The 16,997-nt window shown below is 40.9% G+C and overlaps 1 protein-coding gene across 2 annotated transcripts in view; it reads right to left on the reverse strand.

Moving 5' to 3' along the window:
• Positions 1-16,997, reverse strand: part of SLC6A5 (solute carrier family 6 member 5) — an 85,998-nt gene that overhangs the window by 24,685 nt on the left and 44,316 nt on the right. For both annotated transcript variants that reach the window (XR_014508758.1, XM_083430746.1), the window contains exons 10-13: positions 9,153-9,277; positions 7,383-7,495; positions 5,382-5,513; positions 4,665-4,764 (exon numbers count right to left, since the gene is read on the reverse strand). Coding sequence is in view for 1 of the 2 variants with exons in the window: in XM_083430746.1 (XP_083286872.1) it covers positions 4,665-4,764; positions 5,382-5,513; positions 7,383-7,495; positions 9,153-9,277 (470 nt within the window). In the remaining variant the exon portion in view is untranslated. The remainder of the gene's footprint in view (positions 1-4,664; positions 4,765-5,381; positions 5,514-7,382; positions 7,496-9,152; positions 9,278-16,997) is intronic.

The following is a 16,997-nucleotide window of genomic DNA, read 5'->3' on the forward strand; positions in this document are numbered from 1 at the left end:
TTGAAACTTTCAGTTTCCAATTTACCAGTTAAACATGTAAGCAAACCAGCTTAGCTGACTCTCAACAATCCCTTAGCAGAGCTGGAGGAAATGGCTAGCCAGGAATGCTCTGCTAGAGGCAGGAATAGCACCCGGTTTGTATTCTCTCTAAGTGCGAGTTTCTTATAGCTTGTAAGGATGCTGTTTTATGAGAATTCTTTCCACTTCCAGCTAGGTCTGTAATGTGTTTCTATTACAATAAAATAGCACAAAGGGGCAATACAAATCTTATAAGCGGGTCTTAAAGTTGAAACGCCTCGCAATATATCCAGCGAGTATTCAATTCATTTACAGTAAGTCAAACTGGAAGATGTAAAGAGAGATGCCTGACACTTTAATGCTTCCTTCTTGAGACATACAGCAGTACGCAATCACCCATTTCATAAACAACATCTGGTGCAGCGATTTGGGATGTTGCAGTTGCTGTTGTTAAAAGGTACAGGCAGAGAGAGAGAAGAACCTCACTCCATCACAAATCTACAGACTACACAATCCTGTTATGGATATTCCCCACTTCTGACTCAGAGATCTGTCAGCAGCTTATTTTGTTCCAAATTTTATTGGATGAGGACACATATGGCTTCCGTTGGTTTCCATGGAAACAGGCTGCGAGCATCAATTGGTTTCCAAACATGACTTGGTTCCTTTACCAATAGGAATAGCTGATTGTGAGAAACTGGCAATTTCTTAGAACAGACTTCCCCAAACTAATGTTCTCCAGATGTCCTGGACTACAATTCCCATCATGGAGGATAAGGCTATCCATGGCTACTTGCCACAATGGCTATGTTCCACCTCCACTGTCAGAGGCAGTATGCTTCTGGGAATCTCAAGTGGGGACAGGGTGGCTGCACTCAGGTCCTGCTTTCGGGTTTCCCACAGGCAACTGGTTAGCCACTGTAAATACAGCAAGCTGGACTAGATAGGCCATTGGCCTGATCCTCTTCTTACATTGATATGCCTGATCATTGGCCATGCTGGCTGGGGCTGTAGACCAACAACATCTGAAGAGCACCAGGTTGGGAAAAGCTGTCTTAAATGGTGAAACCATATTTGTCATACATGGTACAGCCTCAGTTATCCAGATCTATCATTTCTTCTTACGAGATCCAGTGCCTGGATTCTGGCAGTGAGACTCAAAGGCTTACTCTCCCTGTGCATATAGCATATTGCTAAAGGAAGGGTTGTTGCCCTGCTATCTCTTACTCTTCAGCACTACTGCTGTGGGTGGCCAGCTACTAACCCAGTAGGGTTCATTTGATGAGAGGCATCAAAAGTACGATAAACAATGGCTTGGGCTACTCAATCACAACAACTTATCACTCAGGCATTGGCTGAGCTGATCTCAGACTGCCTCTCCCTGCTTGTCACAGTTCAGTTACTAGCTTGCCTTCGGGAATCATTTTACATTCCCAGCAATTTTCTAGATTGCCTGTAATCCAGTCAACACTGCCTGTGTAAGCCCAGGACTTTCTCACTGCTGGCTTTGGAATGGAAAATAACCCAAAGCGCTCATAGATCACCATCTGCCATAATTGACATCAAATTATTCAGAGTTATGTAAACTCTTTTAGGCTGCAAAGAGCTCCAAAAAAAGGGTGTCACCAAAACAGAAAGACAAGCAACAAAAATGGCAAATGGGACTTCATGCGTGTGTGAGATGATGCACACTGAGACAAAAGATCCCAAATAAACAGGTAGTGACTGGCTAGAAAAGTGCTCTTGTCAGTAAAAACAAACATAGTGTACAGTATCAGTGAAAATGCTATGCTGCAAATCCTTAAGAAAGGGAGTGAAAATAAAAGGGCCTGTGGAAACAATAGATCAGTCAATGGCTACAAGCTGTAAAGGTTATATAAAGGTAAAGGTAAAGGTACCCCTGCCCGTACGGGCCAGTCTTGACAGACTCTAGGGTTGTGCGCCCATCTCACTCAAAGAGGCCAAGGGCCAGCGCTGTCCGAAGACACTTCCGGGTCACGTGGCCAGCGTGACATCGCTGCTCTGGCAAGCCAGAGCCGCACACGGAAACGCCGTTTACCTTCCCGCTAGTAAGCAGTCCCTATTTATCTACTTGCACCCGGGGGTGCTTTCGAACTGCTAGGTTGGCAGGCGCTGGGACTGAACAGCGGGAGCGCACCCCGCCGCGGGGATTCGAACTGCCGACCTTTCGATCGGCAAGCCCTAGGCACTGAAGCTTTAACCCACAGCGCCACCCGCGTCCCTACGTAAAGGTTATATAGAGCCTTTCAAATCAGAAGCAGTATGCCAGTGAATATCAGTCACTGGGAAGCAATGGAGTATTGCCTTCAAGCTCTGCTCGCAGACTTCCAAAATATATAGGGTTGGCTACTGTGGGAAGCAGGACACTGGGATAGCTACCTTTGGTCTGATCCAGCATACCTATTCTTACAATAGTGGGAACTTCATGAATGTGCAGGACTCTGCCTTTCTCTAGAAATCCATCTGGGCTCAAATAGGCACATGAAGATACACGTTAATTCCAATGTAGGCAGCAGATGCACATACACAAAAGAATTCAGTTGCAGTTGTTAGTGTGACTAAATGAACGGATTTGCCACTGCAGACTATAGTGCAAGCATGTTTTATGAAGAGGAGTGGGGAAAGTGACAACAGGACCCATTTGGGAATCCAAGAGTCATAGCTCCTGTTCTCCACATCCGTAACATAGAAGTGCACAAAGAGACAATTCATAGCTTATTTCTCCGCTGGCCATCCTGCTCATTTCTCATGCTGAATAAAGCAGTTGTCGTTAGCCTAGAGTTTATGGGAACTGAGCATGAGATCCTCTCTGATATAGACAATGAGTCAGTGAGAAAGGAATCACAGGCAGCACGGATGGTCTTGGGGACATCTGGTGGCATAATGTGAAAGAAGATGAAAAAGAATTATTCAAAAGCAGCCACTTCCTTACCTGTAAGGCTCTTGGTTACCACTTAGTTCTGTGCAGAGATTTGTGCTACTTTTTAATGAATTTGCTGGTTCACCTACCAAAACCTCAACTACCAAATCTCTGATCAGTTTATCAAGATAGTTGACTTTTGTTTAAACCCCACCATGCCAAGATGAAAGTAAATATCCTTTATATTCACGTCAACACTTTTCACACTCCACTTCTAAAGTCGTGAGCTTTTATTTTTCCTATTTTCTTAAAATTTCAGGAACTGGTGTATTTCTAAGAATGACTTTGAGGAGGTGAAAATTAAAACGAATAAGCTCAACTGACTGACAGATTTTCCCCCGAGTTAATCAGACAATCTGTGCCTACAATCTACCAAACATATCACACACTCAGAAACTCTAGTTTCCCTACAAGATCTGTCACAAAATATTACTTAATTGCACAAAGGAATGTCTTAACTGCAATATCAGCATATATTGTAGAAGAAACCAGATACCCTTGAACAGACTGGGGTGACAGCAGAGCGCTGTATTCTCAGCCTCCTTGCAAGGTTCATAAATGAAAATATTAAATAACTTCTTTCATGTATTCTCTAATCTTCCAACAATGAGAGATAAGACATGTACATTTTCAGAAAAGGAAGAGCATGGCTAACGACAGTGCTTACTTTCTAACATTAAATATGGTAGGCAACATCATGCCTGCACAGCCATCAACTATGAAAATGCTAATCTCAGATATGAGCGAAATGGTTGTGGTCATGTCATATTTCACATGTACAATCATAAGGTACTGGAGATGTGCAAGCAAGACTCAGACACATGAAGGGACTGCAATTCCCAGATTATATATGAATAGCATTCTTAGTGCCTATGGTGGAATGATTCCTAAGGTAGTTGATTTGAAGATTGCAGCCTTCAGAACTTGAATTCTTCAGAGTCTTCTGACAACATAAACCTGGATATTATACTGTTAAAAAATCATACTTCATGCCACTCTCTGAAAACTGGAGGCAGAAATTTCCATACATCCAAGACATATTATTTTCTTGCAATTCACAGTGTATTGCAAGATAACTGGTGGGGAGAAGGTGTGTGCTCCTGATAAGCTATTATTACAGGTCATTGTCCTAATTAAGTTATTCAAATTGTTTAAAGCAGGCATTCAGACAAAAGCAGTGGGTGCTATCTACTAAGAACAAATTCTTTATATTACTTGTGCCTTTCCATACAAACACACTTTGCATTTGTATTGCTTACAAACATTATATGACTTACTAATTGTATTTATACAAACTAAAACTGCATGAGTGTACCATCATTATTAAGCCATTATTAGAACCTGAACCTTGGCTACTGTGAACCTATATTCTTATTTGTGTACCACACAAATTGATCTGGCTGGTATGCCTCACCATTACTTTTATACAGCCTATATTGCTATTAACTGAACATCCACTTTAATTTTAACAAAGTGCTATCTATAACAAATGACTTGCTTATCTAAGCAGTCCAGCTGCAGCAATATAAAAAAGATTAAAGTTTTCTTACTCTGAGTGAAATTCCAGAGAAATGTTTGATTTTCAAACCATTAAATGATAAAAGTCTTTTGCTTCTAAAAATGGGACTACTTGTGTGAAACTCAACACATTTTCACATGTACTTATCACTGTGTGATCTAGATATATAGCACATTGTTTTCTTACCATAAATGTATGAAATGCCAACAAGTTCAAAAATGGCTATTATAACAAGAGAGTAGGATGCTGCATAGGTGTCCACAAGCTGCAACATGTACATTCCACCCTAAAAGTAAACAGGTAATTACTAACAGAAATGCCAAAAGATATTAGGAGATAATGTATGGCAACTCAACCAACTAAATATTTTCAGACAGGAAAATGTTTAAATTACTGCTGCTTGCCATCATGTAGCCCACCTACTCTGGAAACACTCTCTGAATTCCATGAACTAAGAAATTCCATTATATTTCATTTCCATGTGGAATCTGAGCCCACATGCAAGAGCATTTTATGCATTCTGTCTCATACATTGGCAGATGCATGGTCCAATTCCTTCTTCCCACCTGATACATACGGGAATGCATTGCATCACAGAACAGATCTGTTCTCAATTAAGATGAAAAATTTAAAAAACGAAGTGCCTGTGGTGTAGAATGTAATATTCATGATAATAAGATACTGCAAGAATGCAGATATTACCTTAATGCCAAATCATATTTTGTAATCTTGTTAAATCCCACAGTATCACATGTCACACATAAAATTTCACTTTGATCCATGCATTTTGTTTGCAAACCTAATAATCCCATGGACTTCTTCCTACCAATTGTAGGAACAGACCTTGTTGCAATAGGAGAAATCATGGGGTGTAATGTGTACATATTATGGCAACACTTTTACCTGAGTGATCATAGGAAAGCCCATGATGAAAAAGGAGGCACAGCATCCAAGAGTAAACAGAGGCTTGTGAGTACGTAAGTACTTTGGGAACTCATCTGAAACTGATGTCACTATCGTCTCAATAGTGGCAAACTAAGGAATATCAAAAAAGAACAAGTAAGACAATAGTAATCAAACACACAAAAACACATTTTGTTTAACATGGCATATGTAATATTGCTGCTAAAACCACTCTATGAAACAGAAACTGGTATGTAAGCTCTCTGAAGATCACCTAGTTGACTCTTCTACTCAGCAAAATGTAGATCCCTACACCAAGCTATTCCTGTAAGATTGCACACAATAATCTGCATTAACTGTGGGTTAAATAGCAAGCATGAATAAGAAGGTGCAGATGGGACAACGTGTCTGGCTGTTAACCAGAAGGTTGGTGGTTCGAGCCTACCCAGGGAGAGCTGTGGGCAGGATTCCTGCATTGCAGGGTGTCAGACTAGATGACCCGTGGGGTCCCTTCCAACTCTACAATTCTATGATTCTATGCTGGCCTGCACAATCTAAATAATCTTTAAAACATACAAAACTACTCAGATAGTGCTGAGTGAAGGGTTGATAAGTTCAAATGATCCACTGGAGCAATTTTACACATACGTTTGTGACATTGGAGATGCAAAACAGTGAAGCAACACAATTCCACATAATGTTTCTGGCCCTCTTGCACCATATGCCTTAAAATGGCAATACTTGATGATTGATGCTGAAAAGGGTGCCTACTTCCAACACCTACCCTGCCTTTCCAAATACACCCCAAGCAGTCTTGTTTCCAGACATCATCACTTCCTCCAGCTTCATCACCAACCCACAACTCTACAAAACTGGTTCTCCTTGACCCCTGTGGATCTACATACTTGGAAACATCAGCCTCCTGCTAGGACAATAGTTTACTTCATGACAGTAGGCTTACCTGCCCCTGGTTTGCCTGATACAGCCAAGTTTGAGCCAACTGCCCTCTAGCCCACAGGTTCCCAAACACCATGTTTCCTTCCCTTCTCCTTCCATTTTGTATACCCCTCTTATTCCCCTCTTTGAAGCAGTTGTTCTTTCCTGCTCAACAGCCTAGACCTTCTCAATATGACTGGTATTGTTGAGAGACACCAGTAAGGAGGAGTAATACTAATTAAGTTTTCTAGGCTGTAAACCACGATCCTTACTTTCAAGTACGCACCACAGAGAACACTTTTGAGCAGAGGTGCATGATACCAACCTTCTAAGGCTGCAGTCCTATGCATTTTTATCATTAATATTGGTGAGGCTTACTTCTGAGTAAGTATGCATGGAATCAGCTGCATGACACCTCAATCCCCCTCCGTTGAAACAGAAGTCTTCTTTCCTCCTCAGCAGCCTAGATACTCTCAATATGAGTGGTAACATTGAGAGACACCAAATAAGGATGGGTAAAACCAATACAACAGGAGGGAAATAATTAGGACCCTCAACAATTTTCAGGTGGTCTATGGAATGAAGGGGGTTTGGAACCACTGTCTAGCCCCTTCCATGAAGTGAAAACCTCCACTTTGATTTTGGCTCAAGCTTGGTCACAGTATGTGGGTCACTCTCTTTACAGGTCTGCCTGATTAACACCTTTCTGTTTCTTCTTCGATCCCAAAGGCAACTTGAATGTGGTAATTAACTTCTGCATGGCTCCTGCTGTGACATATTTCCACAGACGTCAATTCTAGCACTGGGGTTTAACCTCAAAATCAGTTTTGGCTCTAATCCTACACACACTTACCTGGGATTAAGTCCCACTGAACTCAGTCGGATTTATTTCTAAGCAGACATGCATACAATTGTACTGCCTGTATGTTTATTTTGCCTGAAAACCTTGGGTATGTGCTAGGCTCCTGCTTGTAACCAGTTACGTTAAAAATTAATCAAATTTTCCCTCCAGTGACAAAGTGGTCCTGTAACAATAGCAAGGTAGGTGAAAGAAGGCAAGTTTACCATGGTGTCCAAGCCAAGTGTTAGAAGCATCAAGAAGAAAATTATAGCCCAGAAAGGTGAAAGAGGAAGCCTGGTTAAAGCTTCAGGATATACTACAAAGGCAATCCCAGGACCTAGAACACAAGAAACTAATATTTATCTGTTGATTGATAATAAAAAAAATTATTATGAAAGACATCCACTGTCCCTCATTAATCCTACTGGTTTTAATTGAGGCACAAACACAATTCCTTTTTCGGTGAAAAGCCTTCTTCATTGTCACTTTGTGTTTTATTTACAGGAGACAGATTCCCCTTCCCCAACAGTGTTTTTTTTGCACTACATTGTAATGCAGTAGGGCTGGTATAATTCAGCAGCAAGAGAGTTAATTTAAGTAGGTACTTCACAAAATGTTTGGGAACTATGACAAGCATTAAAAGAATTGTTGGTTGAAGATTATTTTTATTTCTGTGATGTGATGCAAGCAACTCTCTTTAAAACCTGCTGCTAACTGCCAGCTTTTCTGCGCAAGAAGGCTTAGGGGACCTTATATATTCATAAGCATGCTCTTTCATCTCTTGATTAAAGATTTCTTCTTGACTACTATAGATAAGGCGGCTGTTTGCACTAGCTTCTTACATGTGGAAAGTAAATTAAGGAATCAAAATAATGAGTTTCTAAAATTCATCATGCCCTCTGGGAAAATTTAATTGCAGAAAATGAAATTTCAGATCCCCCTTGATTTGGACCCCCTAAATTAATGTCAGGCAAGAGTTATGGCCACTAAGAGTTGGGCACACATGAGAACAACTGCTGAGTTTCAGAAGTAGAACTCGCTTCCAGATGAGGTCAGTCAGGTCGCCCTCCCTGTACTTACTGAATCCTTTTTATTTCAGCAGACTTTAATTAGGATTCAATTAAAGTTATAAAGGATTTTATAACTTTAACTCATTTTTAGTCTTATTGTATTGAGTCTTTTCTACACTGCTTAGAGACAACTGTGATTAAGTATACAAATTGTTTAAGTAAATACAAGGCTCTCCAGTCTTGTTGGGCTCTGGTTTCCATCAGTCTCAACCAACATGGCCAACAATCAGGGGTGGTAGAAGTGCCAACGCAACATCTGGAGGGCTACAAGTTCCCCAGGCCTGTTTTAAGGGGTGTGTAACCCCATCCTTAACAAGCTGATACTCTATCCCTGGACAGGTAAGCCTTTGACTAATAGCACCTCGTCTAGATTTACGGTAAGTTTAGTTTCCTTACCCTCATCTAGCCCATCACTGGCTCCAGAGCCCAATTCAGAACCTCTATGGCTAGATAAGAAACCTCTGGCCTGTGGGCTAGATGTGGCCCTTGGATAATTTCCATATGGCCCTTCAGGGCATGTCCTCCTTGGCCCACACCTGCAATTTACATCTGAAAATAACCTCATGTTGAGAGCTTTTATCACTCATGCAAATTGTATGCCCAGTCCAGAATGGGGTCACAGAGAGGAGCAAATTATTAAAACCGTCCTACCTCCTAGGCCAGGGTCTTGATCCAGACTAGGGACCTCCCATATACAATTTGCATTGCAGAAAAATCTCCAAGTTACTCCAATAGGAGTTATTTTCCCCAATATACAAACTGGGGCACAGTAAACCCAATCCAGACTGGGATCCTGTGGTAGCGCCCCCACCCCAGTATTCTGAATAATGTACATTTGCAGGCTGACTTGCAAACCAGAAAGAAAAAAAACACAACCCATTACCCCATGCTATACCATTCATAAATTGAAACAAACTCTCATACCTTGGTCGGCAACATCTTCAATGTCTACTTTGAGCTCATTTGCCATAAAACCAATAACGGAGAAGATGACAAAGCCTGCAAATATACTTGTGGCACTGTTGGTACAAGTTACTATCAAGGTGTCCCTGAAGAAAGAAAAAGATGAAAGAAAATATGCACAGTAGAAGTAATAGTGGATACATAGATAATTTATTCTTTGTGGAACACCAACTCTTAATAGACACAATACAAAAAAACCCCATATTTTAAGTGAAACAACAACATCCAAAAGCTTACTACTGATAAAAAGACATTCTACTAATATGAAAATAAAAACTTACAAAGTGGTTAGCGGCAATAATTAACTGATTCCATCAAAAAAATATGATATTTCAAAAACTATGGGAAATCATAACTGTGATCCCACCACACTCTAAAATACCTATTGGTTGAACAAATTGAGTTGCTCATCCTCTCACACATACATATTCTTAGGATGGCAAACTTCATGTCATCTTTTTGAAGGAGAGATAATACAGGGTGATTCATAATGAAGTATAGTTTCCAGATGCTGTAAGACAGTAACAGGCAACAACACGGACCTCAGTTGCAAACCGTGAGGTAGATGTACTCATAAAGTTTGTGAGGGAAATGATGTAGGCGATAGCGCACGTGTCACGTGACTAGCCAGGCAAAATGGCTGCGTCTGCAGTGGAGAAGGTGTTTTGTGTTCTTGAATTGAGCAAAACGGAATCTGTTATTGTTGTGTGAGGCATTTTCTCCTATGATTGGCATGAAAAATTTGAAACTTTCTTCTGTGGGGGTACATAAAGGACAAGGTATTCACCCCTCCCCTTCCTGTTGATTTAGCAGAGCTGAAACAGCATATCACAGCCACTTTCACTGCACTTAATTCAGATATCTTAACTCGCATTTGAGCAGAAATGGATTACTGGTTTGTGTGTTGTGTGACAAAGGGTGCACACATAGAACATCTGTGACTGTTTCTGAAAAAACTTTAAACATTCCCCTACAATTCTGTTACAGGTAACATAAGATGTATTGCATTCTTCTTCTTCTTCTTCTTCTTCTTCTTCTTCTTCTTCTTCTTCTCTATAGTGCATTGAAACTGTATACTTCATTATGAATCACCCTGTATTATTACCATATCAGACCAAGATCATATTTGAGCATTTGGGCACATATGCCTAAATGTGAGGCTTATATGTGGGTGGAACAGTGTGGTGTAATAACTATTTTTGAATGTTTGAGGCCCATGTTTGAAGGCGTAGTTGAATAGCTATCAACCTCCCTGACAGTTTTGATGAAGTCACTGTCTCTTTCATAAGCTAGATTCAAAAACAAAGTGTTCCTCTGAGCAGGAAGAGTGAAAGACAAACAAGGTAATAAAAGCTGCAAGAAATATGGCATGTTTATACAGTTTGCGCACTGTTTTAGGAATGGGGAAAATCAGTGCTTTTTTCTAAAAAAAATGTTTAGGGATACTCTCATTTTCCTACTCTTATTGAAATACTGCCCCTCAATGAGGCCAAACTTAGATTCACAAAATGTTTAGGGGTATGCGTACCCCTGCGTTCCCCCAGAAAAAAAGCACTGGGGAAAATATATCTGGAAAGAATTTTACATTAGAACAAGACAGTGAGCAATCCTGGAATAAGCACTAAGCAACCAAAATTATACTGTTATGTACTCAGTGGTCTGTGTGGCCTGAGCTTGAGTCTGAACTAAGGATTCTGAGCTCCTGTGTTCTGATTCGATACATGATATCCAATCACAGAACACTTCAGGATTTGGGCCTCTGCCATTGGCCCTTAAACTCTGAGTTACAATTCGCAGCTTGGAAGTTTAGATAGCCAATCATGTTGGGAGTGGGAGTGGCCCAGGCCTTCAGAAATGAATATAAGCACTTGCTTTGCCCCTGTTTGTTTAGTTCTGTTAGTTCAATAAAGGTTCTTGCTGTTATCACCGTGTCTTGCGTCCTGAGAACCCACCTACACTTCATATACCCTGGAGAAAATTGCTGCTTTTAAGTCCTTGGCCCTTCTTTTAAGGCTAACACTCTTGCTGTTTATGAGAGATTGACACTTACAAAAACATTTACTTACACTAACTAATGAGCAAAGTCAATGTTCTAGTGCCCCTTACAAAATTTAGGGTAGTAGATTTCCTCCCTTCCCTTTCACTATTGCAATGAATATTTCCAGGGAACTTGGGGCCAATTTATATTGCAGCCATGTGTTCAATAGCCTCATCAGTGTTGATACAGAGAGGGCTGGAGGAATTGCTCCATGGATGCCTGCAGCAACCGGAGATGAAAGGTGCTACATGCACTTGTAAGCTTTGGACATGGGAAGGCTCGTTTTCAGGCAGATATATGCATACGTCAATAAATTCATAGCTCAAAAATATAAATGGAGTGATTTCTTCCAAAATAATATCAAATAGTTTTCAGTTTCAATGTCATTTGTTTATCAGATGATGAAAAGAAATCTAGGAACCTGCCATAAAAAGCACCCTGGGGTTCCTGCAGACCTCTAAGGAAGACTTCCCTTAAGTAATCATTTTTTCCTTCTTGCTGAGACTTGATAATGCTAACTACAGAAACAGATTGCTGTGTTCTAACTTTGTTCTAAAGGAAACTTTTCCCCCCCTGGCTCTGGATCAGCATCAGACGGAAATACGGCTCACTAAGAAAGCTTATCACTCTCACAGAATGTTAAGCTGGGGTATGTGCTGTAACAGATTGTTACAAATCCAAGATAATTTTTCAGTCTGCACTGAAATGCACTGAAGGGGGAAATGTTTAAAATAAAATTTAGCTGTACTGAGGTAAATTATGACATAAAAGCCACTCTACAGCTCTCCTGCTCCTTTTACTTCAAGATATTTACTTCACAAACAGGGATAACGGGGGTTGGAGGCATTCTTTTCCACTAATGTCTCTATTTCTGGGGGTCTTAATGTGGCACCTTTGGACACAATTGCAGCTGCACAGACCTACCAGGTTGCCCATCAAGCTCTTTAGACCCCCTCTGGACCAATTATAAATTATAATGGCCACACAGTCCAAGTTTCTCTTCACTCTCTCCCATGTTGTCTATGGAGGCCCTGCTACCATTTTGATTCGTTAGCACACTTGGAAAAGAGGAGAGAAAATAGCTCACTGCTGGTGGCATCCAATTACAACTGCTGACTCTCCCTTTCTCCGCAGGTAGCATCCAATTAGAAGAGGGAGAACGGTTCTAATAGGATGCTACCTGCAGGGGGCTTTTTGACTCTAAGGAAAAGAGACAGCAAGAAGGTGGGATTTTTCCTATAGCTGAGTGCAAAAATGAAACATAGGTGCTGAGAGAAGACTAAAAAAAAACACCAGAGCACCAGGGGTTGGGGGAAGGTGTCCATGTGTGTATAGGTGATCAGGACACATGGAGAAAAACATATGGGGTAAGGGTAAAGTGAGAGGGGGGGAAGAAATCTCGACTTCTCTGAAATTGGTGGTTTGCTTTCTGTAAAAATTGAGTTAGAGAGTAGAAAACTGTGGGTCAAAGGGGACAATTTTGTATTTGGGGGCTCAGACTACGCATCTGTACTCAGTTTCATGGGCAAGTTACTTGATCTCAAGTTCATTAGTTTGACATCTGTGGAATGGGTAGTTCTGACTTCTCACACCCACCACAGCAGCTATTTTGTGAGTGGGCGTACCTCTGTGGCAGCCATTTTTATCATGTCAAATACATTCCCAATATTCCAAAAGTGCCCATGGGCCCAAAAAGGTTGCAGTCCATAGTTGATCAATTATTGCCAAGTTCATACACAACACTAGTAACTGTTCCCATGCTTCTATAGGAATGCATTCGCTGGGCCTTAAACATGGCATATAAAGATGATTCCGTTAGTGTTCTTTAGGTCTCTTCTAGTACACGGCAACACATTTCTGTTTCTGATACTGCTAATTAATGCTCTGGGCTTTCCAAAATCAATGGATAATTGTAATATATTTACCTAATTCTAGGCACCAGTGTACACCCTCCAACATTTTTCTGATGAAATAGGGATGTCCCATTCCATAATGAGAATTTTACTATTTATACCCCACACATCTTACTGGGTTGCCCCAGCCACTCTGTGCAGCTTCCACCATATATAAAAAAACATACTAAAACATTTTTAAAAACCTTCCCTATGCAGGATTGCCTCCAGACAGCTGAGGGATCGGATAACTCCATACCCTCTAACATTTCCCCATTGAAAATAGGGACATCCTAAGAAAAAGTGAGACATTCTGGGATCAAATCAGAAACCAGGATAGCTTCTCTAAATCAGGGACATCCCTGGAAAATAGGAACACTTGGAAGGTCTGCCCGTGACTTTCCAGAAGGGGGAGAACAGAAAAAAAGTTTCACGTTCAACTCTAGGTCAAGATTGGGGAGTCTGTGTCCCTTTATATGTTGTTGAACTATAACTCCCAAAATCCCTGACTGCTGACCATACTGGTTGGGGGTGATGAGAGTCAGAATTCAACCACAAGGCCATCCACAGGTTCCCACCACCAGCTATAGGTCTTCAGCACCATGATACTAGTAGGTAGATTGAAAGTGATTACTGCTGATTCATATGAGAGCAGGTAAGTAGAAACTGTTTATAATGTGGCATGAGCCTTTCCAACAGCCATGCTTTCCCCCTTGAAATGGCTTCTCCCTGGCAGGGGTTACTTCTTGTCTGGGAACCCCATGTTCAGGGGGGATGTCTGCAGCAGAGCAATTTTATGGGGAAACAAAGGCAGGGGAATAGCTTGGCTCTCTTCTCGCACCCACACGTGCTCCACAACCTGGCTCTTGCACACAGGTCAGCTGCTATGACATCAAGTTCCATCCTTAGACATCAGAAGGACTTATATGGCATGGGTTCTAGTAAGTGTAAAAAGCAAGAAGTGTGTGCAAATGTCTAGTTAAATAAAACATAGGCTCAGGATCAAAATGTAGACAGGGTGCACCCAAGACATAATGCACTATGGTTCCCCTACACCTGAATGTAACCAGTCATATTGTGGACTGTATGCATGGCTGACACTCTTTACTCAGATTCTCTTCAATATGGGTTTGGTATTTTTTATATATATAGAAATGAGAGCATTCAGTATAGATAAATTGGTCTGCTTAGACTAGGGAGACTTGAGATGCCTCAGACGAGTCACTGTCTCTCTGCCCAACCTCCCCCACAGGCTTGTTATAAAATGAAATAGGATAACCCCCATATATATACCCTGGAGCTTCACACCAGTGAGACTTAAACTAGTTGATGCTTAAATTAATCTACAATGAAACCTTCAGCCTGGAATATATCTTTGTCTGCATGCTAGTCTTGCATTGAGAGCAGTGGCAAAAACAGTCACAAGAGATGCTAAAATGTCATTTGGGGGCTGTAATCCTAAATTCACTTACTGATAAGTAAATGAACTCAATCGGGTTTTCTCTGGTGTTGATATGCATAGGAATGCACGGCTGTATCATGAGTGGAAATAGCAGAGCCTCAAATTTAGAAGGCTCAAAGATTTAGATTTTGCTGGCAATAAAACTCTCAGTGATTATTTCATCAACATGCAAGCAGCAGCCAAGATACCATTGATCATGACTCCCCAAAAAACAGAAAAGAAAATGGTTCTAACAGTCATTAGAAAGCAAATCTAATGAGACTTCAAGAACTCTTAAGTACAGCATTAATTACTTACTCCCCAGGGAAGCTCATACAGCCAGTTCCATTGCAGTTTTCAAGAAAATCATAGCATTTTGGAGTGGGTGGGTTTTAAATTGCTGTGTTGGCTGCTGGTCAAAATTGTTTTTTATATTGTTATGCTGCCTTTGCTACGGCTGTGTTATTTTTCTATTTCATTTAAAGATGATGGGTATTTAAAGTATCTTACTTATGAAGATTAATTTGATGTCTGAGACTTCTTTTGGGCATAGGGAATAATGTCAAAGAAAACATACGGTAATTTACAATTCCCTTGACAGAAAAATGCTGACTGACAGTGAGACCCAAAAAGAAATCATGTTATCAAATGATAGGGAGTCAGTCATTCCATAAAATCCAGGTTGTCATAAAAGTGATTCTGAAAGACCAGACTAATTATAGTGATTCCTTCTAACAGCTATGAAGCTAGAATCTGCATACACAAAAGTAAATGTCACTTTAAAAGTAAATGCTTCAAGGAAGGAGAGAGAGGTAGCTGGTTAGGAAGGGAAATCATAAGCTTTTGCAGAGAGATCACTACTCTTCTCTTTAAAATCCTCTGCAAAAGATGACAGAACTAGGGCATGTGTTAAAGAAGAGTGCAAGAAAATCAGATGGTGCAGGCTGGCCCCTAGGCTAAAAAAGCACACAAAGGGGCCTGTCAGTTCTGCTTGAACATGCATGTACTGTATATTAATTCTTTAACCATTTTGATGGTTAAAGCAGCATAGCACCAAAAGTTGTGCCTCCCTTATGAATTATTTGGAAGCACATAATGTGCAGAATATAGGCATCCAGGCCCAATTGGTCACTTGGATAATAAGCCACTCTCCCCTACATCCTTGTGCTTTCTCTGCCCCGATCCAGACCCTCCAGAGCAGCTTGAGAGGTGGCACAGGGGGCTCAGAGAATCTGCAAAAACTGCCTCCCTTCTTTTCTTGATGAGGTCAGAGAAATGGGAAATGAAACGCTGGGAAAACAGAATGCACTGCCATGTGAATGCAGCCTATGTGACAAGCTTTCTTGAACTACGAGTCCCAACATTCCTTCATTCCTGAGCGCATTTTTATAGCCAAACACAGCACAGTAGCTGTTAAAGTGTTTTAAATTCGCTTTAGACACATTTTTCTGCCCTGGAATCTAGTACCAGTTATTCTATGCATTCTGGAGACCTGTTGCCTATCTTATTTGCTCACATATTTTCTGAAGCCTTTCAGTTCTATCAGCAGCACTGACATTTGACTGCAACATTCCCAGCATTACATTTTTGTCACCTTCCTAATGTCACACTTTTCTGACTCCTGCTGCCTGTTGTTCAGAGAAAATGCAACCCAAGCAACCAAATGTTCAGCTGTGCCTCCAAAACTCCCTCTTGGGCACATGCTACATCTTTATGAGCTATTGTTGGGGTTGCTGGTTTCTACTGTTCCTTCCACTTGCATTTTGAAGCTGCTTCAAATAGTGGAACACTTGGAGTAGGAATGTGTTGAATAAATAAAGCAATCAATCAAAACCAAATATGGAATAGGCCTGTATTTATAAGAGAGCAAACTTCTCAGCTCTGTAGGAAGTTACCCATTACCTTTAATCAAAGCTTCCATCTTTAGTTTGAATTTAGAGAGCTTTTCTTAATCTTAACTAGGTGCTAATACAGTTTCAGGAATAATCACTGTGCTCAGTGATATAACAACAGCAGAGGTGATACAGCTATTGCCCTTTTGGAAACTGCAGATTACCCTTTCTAATGCAGAGTGCTCAGAGCACAGCTGGATTCTGACCTATTTCTAAATCTCCAGGCTTTCTCCGGTAGAGATTATGCTTGTGTTGTATTTCATGCTGCCAGCCCAGGTTCTTCCTGGCAATTCCCGAGGTTGCTTTTCAACCTGGCCTATTTTTAATTAGGGCAAGCTTTCAATAGAAAGTAGGGCACACCAACCTCAGAAGGAGCCCAGTGGGTTTTGAGGACCTGCATCACAGGTGATGGAGTGTTTCCATGCTTGAAAGAAATTGTGCTTTACAAATAATGTCATAGCTTTCATGGCCACAGAATCAGGCACAATTTAGCCAAACAACAGAACTTCTGCGTCCTGCAAGGTCCAGAAGTATTGTGTGTTG

The sequence above is a fragment of the Podarcis tiliguerta genome (genome assembly GCF_965153285.1).
Source record: "Podarcis tiliguerta genome assembly, chromosome: 1".
In the NCBI taxonomy this organism is placed as follows: domain Eukaryota; kingdom Metazoa; phylum Chordata; class Lepidosauria; order Squamata; family Lacertidae; genus Podarcis; species Podarcis tiliguerta.